We start from the raw sequence: 22,894 nt of genomic DNA on the forward strand, positions 1-22,894 counted from the left end.
TCCTCTCCCTTTACCTCTCTTGGCCCCCATCTGGCCACATCTTCCTCTCCTCCTTTCTCCTCTTTCTCTCCTGACAATGTTTCTAGACAAGTCTGATCTAAGAAAGTGTTGTCCAAATCCCCTGCTCCTCCAGGACAATTAAGGACCACATGGACACCCTTGCGCCAACCATGGCCGATTTCTGCAATTATTCTTTCGCCACTGGATCTTTCCCCTCTCTCCTCAAGCACTCCATTGTGGACCCCTTCCTAAAAAAGCCTTCTGCCGATCCTATATGTCTGGCAAAATATCACCCAATCTCTACCTCCCATCTCCCAGCTAGCATACTCTCCACACTGAATCTGTTGGTTGTCTCCATGACCATCAGTCTGGCTTCAGAGCAGCCAGAGGCACAGAACCTGCTCTCCTGTACACCCGTGAAGATGTTCTCTCTAACCTTGACTCCAGTCTTTCTTCTGTCCTCATCCTCCTTGACCTTTCCTCTGCCTTTGACACAGTTAATCACGGCATCCTGATCCATCGACTCTGAGACTTGGGCATCACAGATCAGGCCCTGGAGTGGTTGACCTCCTTCATGGAAGTCTTCTCTCTCACCGACCCTCCCAAGTCCAACCTGGGTCCTTTGTCTCCACTACCTCTCTCTCCACATGTGGTGTTCCCCAGGGCTCTATCCTCGCACCCTGGTTCTTCAATGTCTACTTGGCCCCTTTGGCCTACCTGATCTCTACCTTCTCCTCTAACTTTTAGTGTTATGCGGATAACACTCAGCTCCCTTTCAGCCATCCCTCCGCCTACTCTCCTCTCTCGCTCATTCCTGACTGTCTATCCCTGATTCAGGATTGGTGCACCTCCAACTATATCTGCCTTAATGCTAGTAAGACAGAGATCCTTCTCATCCAGACCCCTACTCCCGCTTTCCCTCTATCACTCTGGCCACCTAACTTGGGCCTTCTTCCTTCACCTTCCTGTGAGACAAAAAACCTTGGAGTCATCTGCGACTCCACTGTGTCCTTCTCTCCACACATCACAAAACTTACCAAGAAGGCCCACTACCAACTGCACCTCCTCAGAGGTATTCTTCCTTTTGCCACTTTCCCGTAGAAGCTCATGGTCTCCAGCACTCTGGCTCTCTCCGGGCTGGACTACTGCAACAGCCTCTTTCTCAATCTCCCTTCCTCTACTCTCTGTACCTAATCCAGAACAGGACAGCAAGAATTATTCTTGGCATCAAACCCAGGGACAGTATCTCTCCAGCCCTGAAATCTCTCCACTGGCTCCTGGTGGCTGCAAGGATCAAGTCCATTACCCCCTGCATCATCCACAAGGCTTTCTGGGGACTGGGACCATGCTACATCCAACCCTCTCACCCTAAATACCTCCCTGCTAGGTCCTCTAGCTCAAAGTCTCTGCAGATCTGATGTTTCTCTAAGCAGAGAGTGGGAAGTTGATCTCTTTCCTCAGCAAGAGCCTCCTTCCAGAATGCCACTCCCTGCCCCTCTCTGACTTGAGCCGGATCTCCTTCAGTTCCGGAAGCTTCTCAAAACATTCCTTTTCTCCTCCCCCTTCCCTCGCCCATCCCTTGCTGATCTCTACCTGCCATTGTGACTGTTTAACTGTGTCCGCTAGGAGTCTTACTGTGGCCATGCCCTCACTTAACCAGTCCCATTCACTTCTAACATGCCCCCGGGCACCCTTCCCTGAGCAGCCTACAGATCCTGGTCCACCCCCCCGTCCTCGCACTTGGCTTATCCCTACCCCCGGTTTTCCTCGCACTAGCCCCCCTGGGCTCCACCTAGCTCTTGGTTAGGCCATGGGACCCCCTTCTCTGGCACTTTCTCCCCCTCTCCCATCCCATCCCTCCTACCAATCCCCTGCACTTCTTGTTACTGCGCTTGCATAATCCGAATGTCACAAGGCCTCGTGAGACCGTTACGGTTGTTTTTTTTCCCCTGTTCCCCACCCTTTTTTTGTCATGTGGGACCTGGAAACACCTTATGCTGTATAGGCACCATACACATGTTCAATAAATAAATAAATAAAGATGCAGACACAATAAACTGTAAGGCGATGCCATTGATGTACTTTCTTGAGTGTTGTTCCAATGGCTGCACTCAAACTTAATGAATAAAGCATTGTTTTTGATTAGGTGACATTAACCCATCTTTCTTGCTTGGAATCTCGTTGACAATGCATGGAATTTATGAAGGTACTTCATTGCGTACATGATATGTATTCAATTTCCTCTCGGGAACGCAAAGGGTTACAAGAGGGGGATTTACGATGAAAGGTATCGTCCAAAGTGCATATTTTATAGCTTTTCCCCCTTTTACACAGCATACATTGGTATGTTCCTGTTGTTGTGTAGAAAATGGTTGACATACTTCCGGGTGTTACGTTCCGCCCTGCGTCCCGCTGCGCGGTGACGCAGGGCGTTCTAATAAAAGCCCCGCCCCCGCGTTCGGGAGGCAGTTCCGGGGCAGACCCAGCACCAGCGTGGGTGTACATTATTTCAAGCTCCAGCTGGAGCTGCGCCGCAGGCCGCGCGGCCTATCTGCTCACTGCCAGCCCCTGCGCATAGACCGCGGGCCCGCGAACTCAACAATGGCGACGAGGAGAGACGAACATCACGAAAGACTCGGTGCTCGGAGAGCACAATAACGCCACACAGCCATCGGCGAAATTTTTGGACACCCGGTGGGGGTGCCATCACACACGTGACCCCCCCCACCCAAAAAAAAAAAAAAAAAAAAAAAAAAAAATTTTTTTTTTTTTTTTTTCCTTTCGTCTTCCCTACCGAATCCAGCATGCTCTCTGCCACCAAGTCAATTTTTCTTCACTCCTGAAACAAGAAATCCAGGTGGCATCGAACATCCAACACAAGGGAGCAGCATCACGGCGTGCAGGGAAGGCCAGGCCCGGAGTCGTACCACGGCGCCTGGATACGGTGACACCTCAAAGGTAGGCCTTACGTCGCTGCATGGGTGGCCGTCAGTGACAACTACGACATCACGGATCAGGTCCACGCCAACATGGCGGCCGGCACATCCACGCCTGGGCCCTCCACGCCGTCCAGAATTGCAGCAAACCTGTCCATGACGCCACCTCCACCTCGAACGCAAGGCACTTCGTCGACACTGGTCCAGCCGTTTGACCCGTTCACGGACCCGTCGTCATGCGGACCCAGATGGCAGCTGTGGATCCAGAAGTTCGAGATGGCGATGGAGTGCAAAGAGATCACCGCGCCCAGGAAACTGAAGGCACACCTTCTACTCAGCGTGGGTGACGAAGTACTGCGCATTTTCAATTCCCTCAACGTTGCGGATGGCCAGGATGGGTACCGAAGCGCGAAAGACGCCCTCACCGATCACTTCCTCCCTCAACTAAACCCAGACTATGAGACGTTTCTCTTCTGCACCACCCTACAGGCAGCGGAGGAAACCCTTGATGCATACCACACCCGCCTGAGAAAGCTAGCCATGTCCTGTGAATTCACGAACGTGGAGAAGGAAATCAGGAGGCAGATCATCAACGGGATTCATTCGGAAAAATTGAGGCGCCTAATACTCAGTGAGAAGGGTATTCCCCTACAGCGGATCCTTGAACTAGGACGTCAGAGGGAACTGGCACACACCAGAGCGGCCAACATGGAGGCCACATTACACAGGTTGCAACCTGCTCTGAACACAGCCATGGTGGCCCGCGTCACCAACAAACAAACATCGAGAGATGACAACAGTGGTGGATACGGCCAAAACAGATGGCAACCGCGCGCTCCGGGACCCACTGAGTGTGGCTGGTGCGGTGGCCCACGACATGGCCGTCGCAACTGTCCTGCGCAAGGCACCACATGTGGAGCATGTGGCCGGAAGGACCATTACGCGAAGGTATGCCGATCGACGGACACCCCCATACAACCTCCGCAGAACCAGTCGGAGAAGTCGGCGACAAAGAAAAAGAAGCAAGCCAGTGCTAGAAGGGTCGCAGTGGCCAGCTCTTCCACGGAGGATGAAGGGGATGATATCTCGGCGATGCTGCAGGCCCCCTCCAAGGACACAGACAGGAAAGGAAGGAAGGTGTACATGGTGTCTGCACTATGCCAAGACCGAGGACCTCGCAGAAAAGCCGCCCGAAGGCGCAAATGCATGGTATCCATCCAAAACCAGTGCATTCTGATGACCATCGACACAGGTGCCTCGGTGAACGTCATGCCTGAAAACATCTTCCTGACCTTAAGTCCTACACCAGAGCTCAAAAGCACCGACACTCTGTTATATGCATACGGCTGTCGAAAGCCCCTGCCGGTCATTGGCAGGTTCCGCACCATGCTGGAACACGGAAAAAACAGACTATGGTCCAAAGTCTATGTGGTGAAGGCAGGTGTTGAGAGCCTCCTGAGCGGGGACGCAGCGGAGGATTTGGGGGTGGTCCAATTTATCTGCCATGTAAATGAGGACAAGGAAGTGGAGCACATGCTGAACCAGTACCCTGACCTGCAAGAAGGCATAGGCTGTCTGAAAGGCAAAACCATCAAACTTCACATTGATGAGACAGTGCAGCCGAAAGCCGTCCGGCACCGGAGAACGCCTTTCCACATGAGAGAACAAGTGGAGCAGGAACTCAAGGCCCTGGAAGAAGCAGGTATCATTGAGGAAGTCACAGGACCCACACCCTGGGTCTCTCCCATGGTGGTAACCCGGAAGCCCAAGCAGCCTGGGAAGGTACGGATCTGCATAGACATGCGCCTCCCCAACACCGCCATCAAAAGGGAACGCCACATAACCCCAACAATCGACGAGATTGTGGCTGACCTCACAGGGTCGAGCATATTTTCAAAAATTGATCTAAAGGCGGGGTATCACCAACTCAGACTCCACAGAGACTCTCGATACATAACAACGTTCTCTACACATTTGGGGCTACGGAGATACAAACGCCTGAGTTTTGGAATATCATCTGCCGCGGAGGTGTTCCAGCAAACCATCCAGGAGGTCATCAGGGGCATCCCCGGTGTCCTCAACGTGAGCGATGACATTCTGATTCACGCCCCCGACAAAGAAACACACGTCAAGAGGCTTCACGCCCTACTGGGCCGTCTACAAGAGGTTGGGCTCACAATACACAGGGAAAAGTGCGAGTTTCTTAAATCCGAGATCACTTTTTTCGGCTACAAGTTTGGCAGCACAGGCATCTCACCTGACCCGCAGAAGGTCGCAGACATCCAGGCGGCAAGCCCACCGATGACCCCCACGGAAGTGCGCAGTTTCTTAGGAATGGCCACCTACTGCGGGAGGTTCATCCGAAACCTGGCCACGCTATCTGAGCCGCTGCGGGAACTCACGAAGGCCAACGTCAAGTGGGAATGGGGGTCAACGTGCCAGGACGCGTTCGAGAGCATCAAGAACTCCCTCTCAGCTGACACCAAGATGGCCTACTACAACACTGAACTGCCCACAGAGCTGTTTGTAGATGCCAGCCCCGTAGGGCTCGGAGCCATCTTGATGCAAGTCACGAGAGAAGGGGAGAAGAGACCGATTGCATATGCGTCGAGAGCCCTCACAGAGACTGAACAAAGGTACTCACACATCGAAAAGGAGGCCATTGCCGTGCTGTGGGGGTGCCGACACTTTCACCTCTATCTTTATGGGCGCCATTTCACAACAATCACGGACCACAAGCCCCTGCTACCAATATTCATGGGAACATCTGCACACCCTCCGGCCCGAATAACCAAGTGGTTACTGCACCTCCAGCAGTATGACTTTGATCTCGTATATCAACCAGGCAGCGGAAACCCTGCGGACTATCTCTCCAGGCATCCGCGAGAGGCCACTCAACAAGAGATCCAAGTGGCGGCAGAGACAGAGGAACACATATGCCAAGTAGTGCGCGCAATGAGACCCAAGGCGGTGAGCATCGAGGAGATAGAGGCGGAAACACACCAGGACCCGTGTTGTGACTTAGTGAAAAATGCCATCCTTTCCGGTGATTGGAAGACTTTCATGAGACACACCCACAACAGAACAGCCGAAGCCAAAGGTTTTCTGTCTGGCATATTCACAGTGCGGCAAGACCTGTCAGTCACGGAAGGTGGATTGTTGCTACGGGGAAACCGCATCGTGATACCCCTCAAACTACAAGACAGGATAGTGGCCCTAGCACATGAAGGACACCAAGGACTGGTGAGGACGAAAGCCCGCATTCGGCACCGAGTATGGTTTCCCCAGATCGAAGAGCGGGTCGAGACACTCGTTGCCACGTGCCTACCCTGTCAAATCACGGGGGCCCCGCCAAACCCGGAACCTATCATATCAGCAGAACGGGGCCGCTCTCGATGGGAGGCCATCAGCATTGACTTCTGCAAGCTCCGAGAAGGTCTCCACCTGTTGGTGGCGGTTGATGATCACTCTCGATACCCGGAAGTCGAGGTAGTTGAGTCCACAGCAGCAGAAGTGGTAATTCCGGCACTTGAGAAAATGTTCGCGACTCACGGACTACCTGTCTCAATCAAGAGCGACAATGGGCCGCCGTTTACAGGGGAGGAGTTCAAAAAGTATCTACAGGAACTCAATGTCAAGTATCACCACATCACTCCAAGACACCCCCAGGCAAACGGGGATGTGGAGCGATTTATGAGGACTATAAATAAGGTGCTCAGAGTATCTAAGGCTAACGCCAGCCCTTGGAAGGTTGACCTTTTCCGATTCCTCCGAAATTACCGGGTCACGCCTCACAGCACAACCGGCATTCCGCCAGCGGACCTCATGTTCGGCACCGTAATCAGATCCTCAATCCCGCATCACCCAAGCAGAACCCCGGACACAGTGAACGAGGAACGCACAGAGAGAAGGAGAAGGGATGCCAACGAACACATGAGTGGCAAGCGGAGAGCGAGGCCGTCCCATTATCAAGTGGGTGACCAGGTCATCATGCTACGAAACCCCTCCAAGTCTAAACTGGACACCAGGTACGAAGAACTTCCATGGACCGTCAGCAACCGGCATGGAACCATGGTGACGGTGGCACGGGGAAACCGTCAAGTGACGAGGAATGCGTCATGGTTCAAGGCAGTACCACGTACACTGTGGACCGACAAGGAGGGCCCTTGTGAAGGCGAGGACACTCCTCCCAGTGAAGAAGAGCCGGAGGCCGTCCCTGAGAACGACGGAGCGAGGGATGGAGACTGGGAGCCGGTGAATGGACCCGGCCGCGAGGACCTGAACCGCGAAGATGGAACAGAGCCGGAAGCAAGGGGGAGTGACCCCCGCGAAGGACGATACGGACTGAGGACAACAACAAGGCCCCCAGCTAAGCTAAGTGACTATGTGTGGTAGCCGGTGCGTTGGCACCCTGAACCCTAATAGCAGGGCGGCTGAGTGTTGAAGACAGACAGTTGTTGTTGGACCTCGCAGTTGGTTTTGGCAGTTACAGCTATGTGTTTTGTTTTGTTTTATAATAAAGGAGGAATGTTACGTTCCGCCCTGCGTCCCGCTGCGCGGTGACGCAGGGCGTTCTAATAAAAGCCCCGCCCCCGCGTTCGGGAGGCAGTTCCGGGGCAGACCCAGCACCAGCGTGGGTGTACATTATTTCAAGCTCCAGCTGGAGCTGCGCCGCAGGCCGCGCGGCCTATCTGCTCACTGCCAGCCCCTGCGCATAGACCGCGGGCCCGCGAACTCAACACCGGGTGTATTGCGGTTCATAAAAAAGTGCCATCAGTGTGACAATCTACACAGTATGTATTTACCTTGCCAAATGAAAACATTGTGGCACCATGTGTCTATCTGACATCCGAGCCACTACAGAGAAGGGCTCATTGGTAAAATGTGTATTTACAATGGACGACTGTCAGGTCCTCATGGAGAATGCTCGATGTTAAGGATCCTGGGTAACCAGCCAGCTGTATGTCCGTTAGTTTGCTGGTTTAATGAAAATACTGAAAGGAAAATAAGCCAGAAATACTTTACAAAGAAAAGGTAGTATCCAATACATTATCGAAAGTGCCAAAAAATACATACGGGTCAGGGGAAACGTTAAGTTAGAAAAGGGTGGAGGTTGAATAGAGGTGGCATGGCTATTGGAAACACGAGGCCCGCGAAAATAAAAGGAGTGCTATAAGAAAAAATGCAGAATCCAAATTTAAAAATGTGTAAAAGCTGGATTCAAAGTAATAACACAGAGGCTACATTTTATTCACGAGAGATATTTTGTACAGATCTTAGAAAATGCAGCCTTGCACTGTCAATTATTTGACTGACTATGCTGACTGTTGTATGTATAAGTATCCTACATGCCCATATATGTCTCTGTTAATGGCTTAGTGCCGACGCATTCACAGTTCCTGTTTGAACTGTTTCATCTAGCCTACTGCTAAAGGGTGCATCTATGCTCATCACCTCCTTGCACCTAACTCGATCTGCATTCATACCTAACTTGCCTATGGCACAATGTTCGAACTAGTCTACTGTGTTTTTGTGCTTTTGAGTCTACCCCAACTAGCCTACTGCATTTCATGTGTTTTGGAATTTATCTGAACTAGCCCATTGTATTCTATGTGCATTCGAGTCTAACCCAACTAGCCCACCGTATTTTATCTGTTCTGGAGTTGATCTGAACTAGCCCACTGCATTCTGTGTGTATTTGAGTCTTCATTAGCAAACTGATCACATGCTAGTACCTGCATAGCTAATATGCAGACCTTCCAGGATTTTGCGGCATGAAATGGCAAATTTTGCGGCATTAAATGGCAAATTTTGCGGCACAAACTTTTATTTATTGCGGCATTTTTGCGGGGCATTTTGTATTAACTGGAGGGTGTAAGATTGCCACATTGCAGGAAATAGGCAGAGTGCAAGGCTACAAGAGAGCCAGGGTATCAGTATTATGTATCTTTTGTAATAATTTAATAGGAAGAGTCCCAGATGTCTCTGGCTTGGCATAACAGTGTTTGATTTGGCTACATTTCCGGTTTAATGTTCAGGCCTATTTAATAGTATTATCTAAATTAATAATTATCAGTTGTAATGCTGAAAATATTCCCCTTCTATGTTTTCCAATCCCCCAAACACCCACACACCTCTCTCACCAACAAACATCTCACCAACTCTCCATCACAACGTGCATTCCTTAACCTCTCACTCTGTCATGCAAATACTCACGTGCTATGTCACACTGTCAAGTCACAATTTGCACTGCCCAGCCCCTGCCACACTCCAAATCATACTCCTAACTCACACCTTACACTCTACAATTCCTCTCGCATTATGCAGTCCTTCATTCTTTTGTGCTGCTTCTGCATCTTGCATCCTTTCTCCCATTCTATCGCACTCTTCCCTCATCCTTTTTCCCAATCTGCAGCTCACTGCCTCTTTCTGGCCAACAGCTTCCTCTCTGCTTTCTGGCTCACTGACCACACGCTCCCTCTACTTTCTGTACCTCCGCTCGCTCTCAGATTTCTGGGCCACTGCATCACTGCTTCCTCTGCTCTCTTGTGCAGCGCTTCCTCCTCTGACCCACTGCTCTCCCTCTGCTTTCTTGCCTATCACTTCACATCTCACCCATCACTCTCACTCTCTCTCATAGTGTAACCATTTTTTTTATTTTTTTTAAATGCAGATTTTGACCCAGTTCCTCAAAAAATGGGGCATTTAAAAAAAGAATGGAGGATATGCTATTTTTAGACCACCCATTTTTGGAAATGAGCAGGTCACTCAAAGGTGACCGGCGCATTTCCACAGGCTTGAGCTGTAGCGCAAATTGTGCGCTGGCCAGCTGCCTTGAATGGTGTTCTGGGTTGTTTGACCTAAGTGTAATTAATTGCGGCGGAATTGACCGTGGTCAATTTCGCTGTGAATTGATTTGCACTTCAGCCAAACAACCCAAAATGTCCCTATCATCACCCCCACCCCTCCCCTACTTAACTGCTTGGTCGCTGCCGCTTCCCCTGCAACCCTGCGGTGCCAGATCTGTCCCTCTAACGTGAGTCGGACCCGACTCTGCAGAGTCCCTTTTTCATTATTTTCTTTTTTTCTGCTCCCGCCTCCAATTTTGAGGAAAAAGGGGAAAACACTTCTGCAACCACCCTAGACCATAAATACTGAACATGGGGAGCGGGTGACACCCCCGCAACACATGTTCAGTATTTATAAAAAGCAATCGAATACTACTGGACGAAATAGGTCAAATTGTAACATTCGATCGATTTTTGTCATCAAAATGGGCAGTACTTTGAATAAAATCGCTCTCCCGACAGTGTTCTGCAAGCTCCCAGCCCCTTTCACAGGGACAGTCCCTCCAGGTGCCTGCCACTGTAAAATGCGACCCAAAAAATGCATTTTTATCCTGTTTGAGGAACAGAAATGCAAGCGACACAGCAGCGGTTCATACCTTAAAAGAAATGCATGACAGGGTCAGGAAAGACCCTGTCATGCAGTGGCAGCCCCACATCCCGTGCGCGTAGGGTTGCCTACAATTTCTGCACATTTAAAAGTGCATCTTGCTTGGAAAAGAGGGATGCGCTTTTAAATTGACAGAAACGCAACTTTATTTGATCAAGGAGGTGAAAAAGGCCATCTGAATGGGAGCTCATATAAAATGTGCCCATATGTGTGTCCCTTGTGGATTGGGCTGCACTTTTTTGGGGCGCAAATGATAAGATGTGTTAGCGCATTTCATGTGTAAAAGAAAGTTGAGAACCTGGCACCCTGAGTATTATTTTTTTGAAAACAGTAATTTTTGCAGATTACTTTAAAAGCAAAACGGCTGTTTTCGCGGCATTTTGCGGGATCGCAAAATCGCTATAATCTGGGGGTCTGAATATGGAATTAGCCGACTAAAAGGTAACCAATCTTTTGCCTGCCATCTCAACTAGCCTATTGTACCAAAGTGCAAACTGTTATACTGCTGGTCAAGTGAATTAACCTATGCTACTAAAACGCAAATCAGGTGCACTATGTACGCCTCGGATCACAGTGTATTTTATGGTGGGCCATACTGGCACTAGTACTAGACGCCATGGACCTCTCTAATACTCTTGCTCCAGACCCTATCACTACAAATAACATGGTAGCTATATCAGGTGACGCATGCACCCCCTCGGCACCCAGCAACTTGGGTCGACGACAATTGTCACTCACTGCTAATCTTACCCAGAGTCCACCTAGAACTAATATACCCTGTCATTTCTCATCCAGAAACATTAGACTCCGCTCCAGACCAACACATTTTTTTCGAACCACATACTAGCTTAATAACCAACATTGGCCTTAGAAGAAAATGCCACTATAACAAGCAAATTACCATAACCAAAAATACTAACCCTACTACTCTATCTACACCCACGATTGACAATCCCACCCACAGAAAATACAAACAGAATAAACCCCATTTCCCGACAACGACTGATGAAGTAAACAACAGTACCTCACCTGGCCCATTGACAGAGAATTACGTTCCAAACCTTAAGGGGGCCTTAATAAATTCTAGGTCCTTAGTGGCTCATGCTACAGAGATAGCTGACCTAATCCAGGTAGAAAATTATGACTTTTTAGCCATTACTGAATCATGGCTACAAGCAGCAGCAGGCCCTGCTCTCATGCTCGCAGTACCCGGCGACTATACCATTCTTAGAGCAGACAGAACCGAGACTCGCGGAGGAGGCATAGCTCTCAAAGCCAAATCCTTGAGACTACCCCATCCCCTGATGTCAAATCCTGTGAATCCCTCACTGCCAAACTACCCATCTCCGACTCCCAAATACTTACCATTCACCTAATATACGGACCTCCAGGTCCCAGTGCCGCATTCAAGGAGGATATCTCCACTATTCTTTCTGACAATCTAAAAAATACCTCGAAAGTACTCTTGCTCGGGGATCTCAACCTGGGATTCAACGACCCTAAAGACCAGCAACCAGTAGTAATAGCCAATGTCCTCACTGAACTCTGCCTCACTCAGAAAATGACCCTACCAACCCACGACAAAGGTAGAACACTCGATTGTGTGGCAGACTACAATTGTAATGCCTCTATTACTGCCATAACCCCTCAGATATGGACAGACCACCATATTGTAGCATTTACTTTAGATGCTAAAATTCTCTTAACCAAAAACAACTTAATCCCACCTTAACGAGGAATAAAAAGAACATTACCACAGATAAACTCCTACCTCTGATCCTACCACCCTAGTTAATGAATATAACACCTTCTGATGTAAATAAAGTGAATAACAGGATCCTGCAAGCAAATTAAAGTACAAAGGAAATCTTTGTTATTCTAAAAGAACTTGAAGGCCCGATCCCTGTGCCTGACAACTGTGTAAAGGACAAAACTTGGTGTTCCCACATACAGAAGGCCCTCGCTAACAAAATCACCACTCTTCAGGACAAAATCGCCAACAGAAAACATAACATACCCATCTTGACCACACAGGTTAGCACTTCATTGCTTCTATCTAAACCAGCACAACATTTTAGCTTTACCAAATTCTCAATATTAGAGGTTGAAAAAATCCTCTCTCTCAAACCGTCTAATTGCCAGGGAGATATAAGCCCAGCCCAAATCATTAAAGATGTGGCCAGAGGCTTGCCGCTCTTTATCTCGAAGCCAATCAATGCTTCATTCACTACCGGCACCAACCCAAGTAATCTAGAGGAGTCCTAGGTACTCAAAGTCCTCAAAAAACAGACATTAGATACCACTATACCTACCAACTATAGGCCCATAACACCAGTGCCATTCCTACAAAAATATTTAGATAGGGTGGCCTATCTCCAATACAGGATTACCCGGAGTATAACCAATTACTAGGAGCACAGCAATCAGGATTCAGACCCCAACATGGTACCGAGACTGTGCTGATTTATCAAGTCATGCTGATTGACCAAGTCAATGAGCGGAGAGATAAAGGGAAATCAGCCTTACTACTCCTTCTTGATCTCTCGGCAGCGTTCAACTTGTTGGACCACAAGGTCTTATGTAATCACCTTGACTCAGAAGGCCATAGCCTGGATCCAATCCTTCTTAAGCAACAGGACTATGACAGGACTATGAGAGTCTTCTCACCATCAGCAACAGCAGAACCGATTCCCATCAGGGTTCATGTGTTTCACCCACAATGTATAATATATTCACTAAGCCCCTTTTCTATGATATGGATTATCTTGGTCACCTACACTAATTTTGCAGATGATACCCGGATTCTAATAGCACTTACTGGGGATTATGATAAGGATTTGGCCTTGGTAAATACAATTTACCTCATCATCCAGGCATGGATGGTGGTCCATGGTCTATGCCTGAATGATGACAAAATTGAACTCATCATTTTGGGAACTACACCCAATCTCAATAAACTTGGTGACAAATACACCTCCTTCAATATTGATGGCAACACTATCAAGGTCACCAAAGAGGTAAAAACCATAGGCTTTTACCTAAACTCTACCCCGACCTTTGCCAATCAGGTAAACTCCATTTCCTCTGCCTCGGCTTACAAATGCAAGCTGATCAGAGCTGGCAAACCATTTCTATCTAAAAACAGTTGTACAATTCTTGCCAGAGCTCTAATTCTGTCCAAATTGGACTATTGTAACGCCCTATAGCTATGCGCCAAAAAGCAAATCATTAGAAAAATCCAGACTCTACAAAATAATGCTCTTAGAGTAGCATTGGGTATAGCCAGGAAAGAGCACATCTCCGAAGTAAGGAGACAGAACAATTGGCTCTCCACCAGCGACAAAATCCAGCTCAAGATTGCCTCACTAACTCACAAGTGCCTAAACAACGCTGCACCCTGCTATCTCATAGAGAGATTTAATAGAAAATCCTCCAACCGGCCTACCAGAACTGCTAATAGAAACTGCCTGATCATACCAAGGTTTCAACTGACAAAAGCTGGAGGAAGTAGCTTCCCATTCAAAGCCGCACAGCTCTGGAACTCCCCTACACCCCCGCTTTGAGGGTGGACCAAACGTGCTTGAACTTCAGACATAACATCATCAACTGGTTCAAAGAAAACGACCACTAAATTTGGTACTTCAGCCATTGTCCTTCTATCCTCATTCCTTTGCAATGTAAATAGACACCATTATGCCTACATCATGTTGAACCCATCTCTTTCATGTACTATCTTCAGACTATGCTCCCTGTATGTATATATCTTGATGTTGTTTTGGAACCTTTGACTGTATTATCACTGTGTATTTGTATTATAACTGTGTATTTGTCCTATAATTGTGCAACCATGTAACTCTGGAACCTTAAGCTGAAAATATTAATGTACTTTGTGCCCTGATACCCTCTGGTCTGGCGCGCATTACAAATAAAGAAAGAAACAAACAAACAAGCTGACGCTCCCTATCATTCTCCTCAGGTAATGAAAATCAGGGAAGATGCCTTGCCCGAAGTTCTGGACTGCATTTCCAAGGAAGCAGCTTGAGAATACCAATGGAATACCAGTAATGCAAACAACTCATGCAGTAGACAAGAAGCCATCACAAGATGATGAAAAAATGCAGATGAAGCAAGAAATAACCCTGTTCAATGGAATTACTTTAATAGTTGGCAACATGATTGGCTCAGGAATATTTGTGTCTCCCAAAGGAGTCCTAATGTACACTTCCTCCTATGGACTTTCGCTACTTGTTTGGGCCCTGGGAGGAATATTTTCAATGTTTGGAGCGTTGTGCTATGCCGAACTAGGCACATCCATCATTAAGTCCGGGGCTAGTTATGCCTATATCCTGGAAGCTTTTGGTGGGTTTATTGCCTTCATTAGACTATGGTCCTCCTTGTTAATCATTGAACCCACCACTCAGGCTGTTATAGCAATTACATTTGCAAATTACATTGTACAACCAATTTTCCCATCTTGTGCACCACCGTATGAAGCCGTCAGGTTGATTGCAGCAGCATGTGTATGTAAGTACAATTTTATTTTCATTAAATAGATGTTTTTACCGATTTTACCTATTACTGAGGCAGAACATCTTATAAAATGTCATCTCTACCTCAATATGTACGGTTATTCCTGCTTTCTTTCAAAAATGGTAAAACCCTTTGTTTTTATTTGAACTCTTACCAACTCTTGTTCAAAACATAATTCCTATCTCAATTCCCCACAAACACACATACAGTTATGCACAAATGCACCTATGCATGTACACACAGACACGCATATTTCTTGTCATTTGCACACGGAAAGTACTTTTAGTCAAATACTTCAATTTTTTTTAGTTATAGAACATAAAGAGTAAAGTTAAGATGATTGTTAGGATTTGTCTCCAGGCTTGGTGGACATAGTCGTGCAATCTAGACTAGGCCGCCACAAAGCGAAATGCGGAGCAAGAGATACACCGTAATACAATCAAATGACAAGAGGTTTAAACTTGGGGATCTTACATCTAAGCCTCTGTCAGCCAACTACGCCATTCCAGAAGGCACCTATGTTTCATCCATTTCATTTAACGTTTATTGTAAACATTTTCATTATTCGTTGTTGATTTCAAAATCATGCTGATGACCCACAGATTATCTTTAGTGGGGATGCTTGCTTCCAGACTAATGATATTCAATAGGTCTTCCAGCACATTGAGAAATTGATTTATGCCAATTCCTGGGTTTGCACCTGCAGAAAACAGAACTGTCGGCAGTACACCATGAGCCACAGCAGTATAAGTTTCACCCAAACATGGTCTCACATCAGCCAGCTCCTTATAGGGTCAGGCTTTAGATAGCAGGGCTCTCCACTTGCTTTGCACATACTAGAGACCCTGAAGTACTTTCATGTCACAAGTAGGGAGTGCATGCACAGGCAAAAGGGAGAAATGGTAATTGGGAGGTGTGGGAAAAGATGGCGACCATGAGAGGCATATGTGTCACTAGAAAGCAGAGAGTGTGCAGACAATCTGGGAAAAGGCAGTGAAGAGGAAATTATAAAGCTGCAGACCATGTGAGGATTGTGGAGCGCTGTATAGGGTGTGGGTAGTTGTATGAGATTGCATCTTTTAACAGTACAGCAATACTATGAGTTACATTCTGTGCATAGGTCTACACATCCACTGGGATTAGTCCTTGGTCATACCAGCTTGTCATATCAATTTCTCTAAAAGTGTCAATATTAGGCTGTAAATAAGTCAAAGCCACCTTGCTCCGTAAAAGCAGTCGGCCCTTAAACCCTCTTTTGTAATGCAAATAGCTGTTGATAGTCGAGGTAGTTCCTTCTTGGTTCTAGGAGATAACACGTACATGTCATGACAACCCCTCTCTATCGCTGGAAGGAGAGCTCATAAAGACAATGAAATATTGCTTCCCTGCTCTAGCAATGGTTTCATTCGTTCGGGCAAAAACATTCCTAGGAGCTCAGGCATAGAGCTGTACCTAGAAAGGAGCTGGAGGTGCAGCCAACTCAAGATTGCAGTGTTACGGGACTGCCTATCCTATCCCCCTTTCACAGCCCCTTCACATTCACTGTTAGCATACTTCTTTTCACCTTCCTGCAGTCCCAGCCCCCCTCCATGGCTAAGGGATGGTGCACACATATTTGTGGGACACAGTGAGGCATCCAGACTCCACCTTTTCTCTTTCCTGCTCCTCATTTCACCATGAAGAACCTCCAGCAGGGTTTTCAGGATCATTCTGAAACTGAAGTTATGGAACAGCCGCAAATCGAGGTGAGGGGATTTCATATCATCACATTTTGGATTGTGGCCGCATGCTCTGCGTGAGAAGAGTTTCAGACTTGTGGGAGACACTGGGGTAGACTTATCAGAGAAATGATCAGGGATTCCCGCTCCTGCCCTAATTACCTGGCATGCGCTGTACAATTTCCTGATGAGCTTTGCCCTGATAGGCAAAAGCCCCGGCTGGCCACTGAGCACAACACCTGAGAAAGTTCAAGTGTGGTTTGAGAGCAAGTGGTGTGCCCTTGGGTCTTCATACCTCTGAACCAAAAGTTCTTGTGACATTCCAGAGGAACCTCAAAGCGCACCTACAGCGAGTGACCCAATTGGACTCTTTGTTCAGAGTTACTATAAAAGACGGGACATTAACCATGGCAGACCTGCTTCACTTGTGCCAGCATGTGCCTGGGATTGAGCTGGGGTTTTATAGTGACGTGAAAGTATCCACAGCACCCATGTTTGTAGTACCAGGTGCACCCTAGGCTGTAGATAGAGAATGCAATATTTTGATGCTTCTAATTGCCAATTAGGAACTGTGGGCCTGATGACGCACAACAAAGAACCCCACATGGAAGAAGATGGACAGGAGGGGTGGGACCAATGATCTGGCATCCCATATGGAGCAGGCTTTTCACCCTTATAATGCATCGTCCATGTTGTTTTCATCACAGCGCTCTGTGGCAGCGGAGTCCTTTGCTGATGCATCTTTGTCTTTTTAAAAAAAATAAAACTTTGTTCTCCTTGCAAGAGGTGTGCTGGGCCTTTTTCCCTAGTGGGTTGTATTTTTTCTGGTGTGAGCATTGAGGGTCTTCTCTACATTTTTGGAGACCCCAATGTGATCCCAGGTTTTCCACGAAGACAGATTTCAAAGCCGCATCTCTGTAGGGGGCCCACTCACCTGCAGGTGACCAGACCCAAGCGCGCAACCCGTAGTGGTGTACAGGAACCGTTTTCACAGAATTCCTGTCTGTTCTTTGGAGCAGGGCGTGGCTCCTAGGAAGGTGCAGGCCGTTATTGGGACCCTGTGATGAAGGGTCTCAGGTGAATACGCAGATGTAGGTACACCTCTTGTGAGTGACAACATATAGAGGTTGACGTTAAGCGGGAATGGGAATAGCGGGAATGATGGTGTGTGTTATAGAACGATGAGCGAAAGTGGATGGGAAGCTGGCGTACAATTAAGTGGAAGAGAATGTAAAAGACCATGTAGTGGATTTTGTATTTTAGCATTATTATTGTTATAAGGATATGAGGAGGGAAACAGAACTGGGGGATCCTTTCTGAGCTAGGAGAGAAGGTGGCGCCATATTTCTAATTGTGTAAGAGCATACAAATAGTAGGGGCTCGGTTTCCTGTGCCCAAATATATATTGGGTGGGGGAATGAGATGAAGTAGTGGTTGTTATTTTAGCTTATTGTTTTGGTTTGCTATTTTATTGTATAATTTTTTTGTTTGTGTAGCATGTGGAGACCGAGAGAGGGCCTGTGGAAGTAGTGAGGGTGCTAGGTCCGAGGAGTCGGAGAGTGTGTTTGGGGGAGGCAGTGTGGACAGGGGGCAACTAGGGAGCAGTACCAGAGGACTGGTAGTGACATTTATGACAAATTGTGTGTGGTACATAATTTAAAAGGGTCTTGAGCATAACGATCATCAATATGAGGGTGATGACTCCAATGGAGTACATGTACAATGCATCGCACTCCCGCTTTCTTTTTCACTCTTACCCTTTAACTGCCCAGTGCCTCTTCTTCTGTATCTCTCTCACACACATTTATTTCATCAGCGGCTCAACTCCAACTCGTTTTAAGTATGTCATTCTCTTATGTGCATTATCTTCGCCTATTTCACTTGAAATCTATTTTCATCTCTCCATCTTTAGTTCTTTTTTCTCTTTCAATTTAGTATTCTACATTTCTCACCTTTCCCTTCAGCATCTTGTTTTCTGTTTCCCTTACCCACTTACACTTTCCATGCAGGGCTGTCCTTACATGTGCCCCATGCCTTCCATCTCCATGTCTCCTTCTCTTAGAGAGAAAGATGGACACTTTATAAATTGCGCAAGTTCTGTTCCATAGAAGTAGCAACGAGCCACTATATCATCCTCCCTTCCCACAGGCTCTTTTGTGATGTGTGGTTTCTAGTTTTGAAAGTAACAGAACATATAGGGTAGGATCTAAACTTGTGCCATTTTGGGAGCGAAAAGATCAAAGAGGACTGACCTAGGTCCACATCGGATTACTGACCTAGGTCCACATCGGATTGCATTCTGGTACCTCTATGCTTGTATTTATAGTCTGTACATGAATTCACTAAAAAATCACCATGACCTATGGGTCGTGAATATAAAGTTATGTTTCAACATATTAATAAGAACTATGAGTGTGTATGAAGTAAGAGAAGTGGGCATTGATTTGTCTGCATTGCTTGCTTTCAAATATGCATACTTAGCATTTGTTTTGCATCCATTTCACTGTTGTGAGGAAGAAGAGAAAACATTTACCTCAGCTCATTAATTGCGTTAATCACATGTGGGCAATGTGGTGGGTCAGAAGAAAGACACTGGGCCTCATTATAATGTTGGCGGTACGGTGTGAACAGTGCCGATAAGCCACCGGCACCGTTCATACCGTACTGCTGAATTACGAGTTCTGCTCGCGGGTGCCTGACAGCCTGCCAGGTCTGACCTGGCGAGCTGTGCGGCACCCGCAAGCATAACTCGTAATTGCGCCGGCACCGTTATCAACGGTGCCAGTGCATCCATGCTCCCCACCGTAGTGGAAGTCCAAATAATGAAGTCCTCTGTTCAAAGTTACCCTATCTGACCCTACCACTATGTAAACTAACTTAGGGCTTGGGGAATTACTCCCTTCTCCTTAGGATACATATCCTTTCATTACTTCTTTCATTAGTTTCTGTAATTCTTCAATGGAGCTTTTAAATATCTCTCTTTGAGACATTCTTCTATGCTTTATTTACTCCATTTAGCCTCTTGTTTGGGTTTCTAAGTATTTTCTAGCGGTTCCGCATGGTTTGAGGTATCTACCTCTCTAACAGTATTATTATTCAACTCACTTAGATCTATCCCACCTTGTATCTCTTATACTGTTCATCCCCTCTTTCAGGGTGTTATTATTACTAGCTTCCCAGTCATGTTGTTCAACTTTTCGTTAGTTGGTTTCTGTCAGTTTAATCTATACTCTTTTCCCTTCTCCCACAGAATTGTGGTCTCTGGACTTTGTCATTCTTTTGTTCAAGTTCCAAATAGCTTCTGTGTTATCAGACTTTGTCTCATTTTGTTTCAGGATTAACTTCCTTTCAGGATTAGTACTGACCCGAGTTGGTTGTGTGATATACTGAATCCCCTCTCGAGGCCACCCGCGACTCCCATTACTTTTTTCTCCAACTAGGTACATCTTTCAGGGTCAGGTTCCTCGAAATACTTCTTGCTTAACTTCGGTTGCCAGTGCTTTCCTTTCTCTCGCATTAGCTTTGATAAAAGGGCCTGCAAATCCCCCAATATTATGCAGAGGATGAGGAGCCAGAAAAATTCAGACTCAATGATGGAAATTGTCAAAGTGAAAGGCAAAACCCAGCATTATTGATACTCAAAATACAGCAGGGATATCATACTAGCAAAAGGGTCCCTGCTCTCAGGGCTCACATACAGAACAATACATTGTATACCAAAAGCATGTCAAAATTATGACATCATAATAAAAAACCTTCTGAGTGAGGGGATTGGTTGGGGGAATTGGCTACATACATAATCAATATGGGTTGAACTTCTGATTGAACAATACCTATCTGATGGTTTCTCCTGTGGCCACCTCTAAATTGATAACAATAATAAAACATAATTTATACGATTGACTATTGATTGGTGCAATATGTACTGGGCAGCCTAGCATCAGGGGTTTTAATTGGTTGGCATTCTACTGACCAATCTTTGACAACTGACAGGTCATCAAGACATGAGCCAGACAGGTCCACAGTCTGCTGTCTTTCAATTAAAAAAGATACCATCCCTTATTCCTAGGCCGTGAGCCATGGTTCTCATCTTTATAGTAGCCTAGTGCAGCGGCTTGTGTCTGGGAATATGCGTAAGGAGTTAAGGCAGGTGTCCTCTCTGTGTTAGTTGCTAGTGAATACAGGATGTTGAATTATAGGTCACATGTGTGAGGGCCGCGTTTGGAATTATTTTGCCCTGCATTTATGAGTATTGTAGCTAAGCTAGTATTTATGTGGTCTCTTCTTCTACCACTGGGGTCACTCTTGAGCTTACTTTTAATGGAGTCATCTGACTTATATATATTTTTTTAAATCTCTTTTATTCTTTTTACAATATAACAACCAACAACAACAAACATCACACACAAACAGGCACTTCATGTTGGGATTCCGCTGTCCATTCTCAGCTTCCTTGGCACGCTTCCGTGGCCACTCTTGCCCATGTCCACAGTCTTTTTGAGTCGCCACCAGGCTGTTCGCCGAGGGTCCTGCTTTGTCAGGGTTGGGTCAGCTCTACACCCTCCTTCCTCGGTGAGGATTCTCCCCCCACACCACTGTCAGCTTATCACCCGTCCTCCAGCCCACTGGGTCGCTTGTGCTATTCCTTTCTTTGCGTTCAATCAGTTCCTGTATTAGCGAGTTCCATGCAAGTATCTTGGCTCCACTCTTGCTTTCTACCCTTTACACCGCTCTAGCCCACACTGACGTTTCTGTTATCGTCCATTTCTTCAGATCTGCTCACCATGTCTCTATGTTCGGTCCCGTGCTTGAGTTCCATGTCATTGATATGCGGCGCTTCGCCAGTATGCACATGAAATCTTACATTTTTGCTATATGTGTCCTTTGTTTGCCGACTCTTGGGAACAGGCCCAGTAAATATGACTCAATTGACCACGCTTGCATGTGGATTCCGCCTTCAGCCGCCTTTGCTGCAACAGTGTGCCGAAATCTTGTTATCACTGGACAAGCCCAAAACATGTGCAGCATGTCTGCCTTCTCTGCCGTGCATCGCGGGCAGATCCGTGTTTGCTTGTTGCCCATGGTGGATATTCTCTTAGGCGTGAGGTACGCTCTGTGTACAAGGTAGAGCTGAGCTTGTCTAAACCTCACATTCCTAGAAACTTTCTTCGTGTACGCCCTGGACCATTCCTCATCTGTGAAGGTTTTCTGGAGTTCCTCTTCCCATCTAGTCCGTGCCTGGAGCTCTTGAGAATTATTGCTTCCCAGGGGCTGCTCGTAGAATCTCGATACCGGGTGTCCCCCTTTCCGACACGTCATACCATGCCTCCTGCGCCCCCTCGATATCTGCTCCTTCGGGTAATGTCGTCCACCGCTTTCTGATCGTCTGGACCACGCTAATGTACAACATAAATTGGCCTTTGTGTATGTCCTGCTCTTCCATCAGGGTCTAGAATTCCACCCATTGTCCCTCTTGCCATAAGTCCTCGATCTGGGCCACTCCCCTGCCTTCCCAATGTATTCAATATGTCGCAACGGTCTCTGTACGGGCACCGACTAGTTCCGCCAGGGGAATGTGCGTGGAGCAGGGGTCTTTTCCATGCCCTCTTCCATAGGGTTAGGCCCAGTTTGACCATGGTGAGGAGGTGTCTGGTCAGGGATTTCTCTATCCATGCCAGCTCTCTCAGATAGTATTGTTGCAGAGCCAGCTGAAAAAGCAATGAGTCTATGGATATGTCATCTCCCTGCCACCTTACTACAAATTGAAGTTGTCCTGCCAGGTAGCAGCATTCAAAGTCCGGGATCCTGATCCCTCCCAATTCATAATCTCTTTGTAGCATGTTCAGGGCTCTTCTGTTCCTCCCCCCTCCCTACAGGAACTCCTGTGCCATAGTATTTAGCTGTTTGAAAAATGCCCCGGGTATGTTATATGGTATATTTGTGAAGTAGTATAACAGGCGGGGCAGCACTGTCACTTTCAGCAGGGCCGCTCTACCTATCATCCCTAGTGGTAGCGTGTTCCAGAACTCCATAGCATTCTCAATTTTATCCAGGGCTGCCTGCATGTTGGCCTTATGTGGCTTTGTGTTATCATGGTATATGTCTACCCCTAAGTAGCGAAAGGTGTCTTTTGTCCATGTGAGGCCCAGGTCTGGCAGCTTGCCCTGAGTGACCCATCTCAGATCAGCTAGGGGGAACAGCGAGGACTTTCCTTTGTTAATGGCGATTCCTGACAGTCTAGCAAATGCACCCAAA

General features: G+C 47.1%; 1 protein-coding gene across 1 annotated transcript in view; it reads left to right on the plus strand.

Annotated features, from left to right (window-relative positions):
* LOC138497698 (Y+L amino acid transporter 2-like) overlaps nt 1-22,894 on the plus strand; it is a 461,544-nt gene that overhangs the window by 32,657 nt on the left and 405,993 nt on the right. Inside the window, exon 2 of the mRNA XM_069621313.1 lies at nt 14,368-14,915. Coding sequence (XP_069477414.1) covers nt 14,387-14,915 — 529 coding nt within the window. The 5' untranslated portion in view covers nt 14,368-14,386. The remainder of the gene's footprint in view (nt 1-14,367; nt 14,916-22,894) is intronic.

This window comes from Ambystoma mexicanum, chromosome 5q (assembly GCF_040938575.1).
Source record: "Ambystoma mexicanum isolate Mex_15411 chromosome 5q, UKY_AmexF1_1, whole genome shotgun sequence".
Taxonomy (NCBI): domain Eukaryota; kingdom Metazoa; phylum Chordata; class Amphibia; order Caudata; family Ambystomatidae; genus Ambystoma; species Ambystoma mexicanum.